Source organism: Nicotiana tabacum, chromosome 8, assembly GCF_000715075.1.
Source record: "Nicotiana tabacum cultivar K326 chromosome 8, ASM71507v2, whole genome shotgun sequence".
NCBI lineage: Eukaryota > Viridiplantae > Streptophyta > Magnoliopsida > Solanales > Solanaceae > Nicotiana > Nicotiana tabacum.
The window spans coordinates 171,150,583-171,154,729 of NC_134087.1; the positions used below are offsets into that span (position 1 = coordinate 171,150,583).

Genomic DNA, 4,147 nt, shown 5'->3' on the forward strand with positions numbered 1-4,147 from the left:
AAAATAAGTTCAGGGTAATAATAGGACCTCCGAAAAGAAAAGGTGTGTAATTGATAAAATAGTCATAAGTCGGGGTGGATTTTATGCATTATCCCCGTTATATATAATGTAACCCCATTTTAATATAGAACTCCTTCATCAGTGTACAATTAAGAATTCCTCCATTACTGTTTGTGTCTAGTATTAACAAAATTGAGGAAATGCCAAAAAGAGGTAATTCGGTGCACGAAACATCTCGCATTGATTCATAGTTTGGGAAAAGGCCATATCCTACTGGTGTAATGTGGGTAGCTTATCCTAACACAAGTATCAATGCCTGATTTCACAGCTCAAACCCATATCTATAAGTTACACAAAAATAACTTTATTATTGCTCTAAGGCTCCGTGTCAAATGCTAAAACATAAATACAATACCAACTAAAACCCATAGCCGAAGGTTTTCTAGGTTGTTACTTGTTACCACATTGATACTTCAATCCACGCGGTATCCTTAGCAATAATATAAGGGACATTCTGAACCTACTCCAAGGAAATTGTCGGTTGCCCTCATTTTTCATACCTAATTTATTTCCATCTTCTTTCCTTTCGGAATAAAAGTATCAATTTTTTTTTTATGTATTTATTTACATGTGCATATGGAGAGTTGAACAACTGAACTTACATAGCAATAGTTCAGTTGAACCACATAACCATTCTAAATCCTCCTCTTGCCTCGAGGTTAGTCTGTGGAATTATGAGCCAAATTTCGACCAAAGAATCAGATACCCTTTGATTCACCAAAACTCCATCTAACTAATTTCATCAACAGAGATAAACTTGACATTGAATAACAGTTTTACCAACCATGAACCCTGGAACCATTGGGAATCCTACACGGGGTTCGGTTTCTGGTGATCCGGAAGACATCAAGAATGCTTCTTCATTCACACTCTCCATATAAACATCAGAAAATCTACATTCACTGCTCACTTGAAACATAGCAACCTCCGGGTCGAAAGAAAAGGCAAGACACTGCAGCAGCCAAATGCGCTTTGCCATTTCCGCGAATGTGCTAAAGAAAGTTGTGTCCGGGTACTCACCAGAACTTAGTAAATTCCTATGATCCAAATCACCAAACAGAGAACTTTCCATTTTGGGATGAACTAGTTTCAAGTACTTCGCGCAACAAAACCGTGCAAATGCTGACTTAGGCTTCCAGGCTAAGTAATCTGCTACATTAGCAGATCTCAGTTTCAAGAATCTATTGAAAAATAACCTCTGTTGTTTCTTCTCCTCTGTTGTGGATTCCTTTGAGATTAAGAATTGTGGATGATTGAAACCATCAAACATCTCTCGGCAAACAAATGATTCAAATGCATAACATTTGTCACTTGATTTCAAGAACATAATACCAGGTTGAATAGACAAGGCTGCAGCATCTAAATCCCACCCTGCATATTCCATCTCTCTACAAAGCAACATAACAAAGCTCCGAATCGACCTAATTGTCTGCTGAAGGAACATAATAAAATGGCTGGGGCTTAATTTTGTCAACTGAAGATTGTCAAGATCAGACACTTGCTCCCTCATTAATCTCTTTTCAAGCAATTTGTTCTCTTTATTGGCCTCATTTAGTGTCTCTCTGAGAAATGTAATTTCTGAGAGTATGAGTTTAAGTTGAGAATCCAACTTCTTTCCCATGATATAATACGTTTTCAAAATACTTTTCTGCTCCTTAATTTCTGCTAAAACCAGAGTTGTCTCAAGGGAATAATACTCATCAAATTGCTTCGTTAAGTAGCAATGTTTCAATTCGGACAAACTTTTCAGCTCGGACACGATCACCTCATCAGCAGATTGAATAAACTCGGGGTCATATGGAGATTGAGCGAATTGCAACTCAGCATATGCAGATTTAACAGCTGAGATGCTCGCAAACAAGTTGGCTAGAAAAGCTTCTGTAGCTGCTCTCTTCTTCAGTTTTTCATCTTTGTCTACAAATGAATTGAGCTGTCCTTTGTTCAACACATCATTCTTTACTGCTTCGTTTTTGAACTTATCTTGGGATTTTGGCTTTCGATTTCCTCCTGTCACAGCTCGAATATGCAAAACCTTAGCCAAAGTGCGAGCCAATCTACTCTTACTCAAAGCAGATCGATTTTTTGAATCCATCTGAAGCAAAAATTAAAGATGCACAAAGTTTAACTCTTAACACGAGACAATTTAGAGCAAAGGGGATTTCTTTTTTTTACTTTCTTTGAGTACTGCAGAATTAAAATGGGAATAAAATAGGAGATGAGCAGAGAGGTGCCGAGGAGAAAAAAAAAAGAGTAGAAGAATATCTGAACAGAACTACACTATCAAATTACAGTAATTAGAAAGTCACAGGTTCTTTGTATCGTATACATGATACGCTAGGATAATAATTAAATAGAGTATATATGGACATAAATTTAGAAATTTCGTAGTGCATTACAGCATTATACTAAATATAGTATTGCGAGGGGTAAGGTTTGACAAAAGAATATTATAGTATGTTTACCTCGAAAAATGGGATTAACAATTAAAGATAATTTGTGATTTTAAAGATACGTGATATATTTTAATACTAGTAATTATACAGATAATATTAAGCTTAATTATGAAGAAAAGGTGAACCAAATCAGTGTTGTTGGGGCAATAGGGGCTCGAGCTTGGTTATCCCAGGGACCTCGAGGTCAGCTAAGAACAATAAAGTGTGAACAATAAAGTAAAGATAATTAAGCTGAAGAACAATTATTGAGCACGTTATACAAGGAAAGCAGAATGGAATGTTCTATTGCAGTAAATAATGTGAGATGATCTTACAAAATGATTGGGGTCCCCTTTATATAGGAGGAGAAAACCCCAATATAGTACATTCCTAATTGTGGTAAAAACTTTTATTGGTACAGGTGTATAACATCCTAGTACGGACTTGTACCATTTCGTACAAATCTTATCCTTTAGTTTATTCCCTGGTCCACGTGTCCTTGAGAAATTCCCGCTCTTTCTTGATTGACTTCGAGATTGTGCTGCCCTCGATCTGCTTCCTCAAGGTATGTATCCTTCAGCCGGGTCCGACCTCTACTTCAAGTCGCTCGAACTCAGATTCGTAGCCCAACTTAAGACTTAAAAATTGGGCACCTTGATTTTGACTGTATACAGATAGTCCCCGCGTTTCTTAGAATAAGTTGATAAAAAATAATTTGAACCTCGATCTTCCCGAACCACTTGTAATGACGCCATGCATGTGACATAGGCGTTTGATGTGAGCGGAAATGTCATGTCAGTGTGCTTCCCCAAAACGTCCAATACTTCTCAGCCTTTGTCGGCCACTTGCACCAGCTCTCCAATCGTCAGCTTTCTATAAATGAGAAGTTACTCGAGTGAACACAACTACACTTGTTCCTTCTTCATCTGCCTTTAATCCTTTCCCTTCTCTATTTCTTCCTCTTATCACCTACTTTCATGGTTCAAATATGTGGCAACAAGGTCACATGGCAGCGACTTTACCAGTTACGCCAAGGCTTCCTTTGTCAAAGCTTCAGCTCGAGACAACGAGAGAAGGGCACCTGATATGTCCCGTATCTGAAGATGTGGGAACTTTACACTGCTGTTCATTTCCTCTTATCTTCAACCGGTTGTGGCGCTTCATTCCCTTTGATTTCCATGGAATGAGGTGCCACTATCATCTACTAACTTTTGCATCCCACCTCGGAACAAAGTTCTGGGGGTGAACACTCTTGGACTGTCACTTGTGCATCTTGCACCCCCTTTTGGTATTTTCTTTTTGCATGTTCCTTCTTAATGTATTATGGCCCAAAACTTCAACGGAATGCTCAATCTCGGCGGCTGGAGATGTAATCACATTCATCGATGATCTTTTGTCAAACGTTTCCAAAGACCAGAAATGGTGCCCCTTGAGAAGAAGATTTCTGGGGACGATGCTCGAGGACGTGGCCCTAAAACTGAACTAGGATCTTTGGTTTTTGTTTTTCGCTTCTTTGTTCCTGTGTAAGTACCCTTCGTGGGTGCCATAGTTATACCTTGTAATCATTTCTAGGAAGTATAAAAGGATCCTTCTGTATCCCTTTCAGCTTATGCTGAATTTTATTCAATCTTTATTTGCAGAAGACTTTATTTTAT

General features: G+C 38.2%; 1 protein-coding gene across 1 annotated transcript; it reads right to left on the reverse strand.

The window, feature by feature from the left end:
• Positions 1 to 229: 229 nt before the first annotated feature.
• Positions 230 to 2,361, reverse strand: LOC107814750 (protein GRAVITROPIC IN THE LIGHT 1-like). Its single transcript, XM_016640198.2, has one exon. It carries the CDS (start codon positions 2,150 to 2,152, stop codon positions 803 to 805), a length of 1,350 nt encoding a protein of 449 aa, XP_016495684.2. The 5' UTR covers positions 2,153 to 2,361; the 3' UTR covers positions 230 to 802.
• Positions 2,362 to 4,147: the final 1,786 nt, after the last annotated feature.

Bases quoted from the DNA above. Each gene is read 5' to 3' on its own strand.
- LOC107814750 (XM_016640198.2), bottom strand. From the start codon at position 2,152: ATGGATTCAAAAAATCGATCTGCTTTGAGTAAGAGTAGATTGGCTCGC.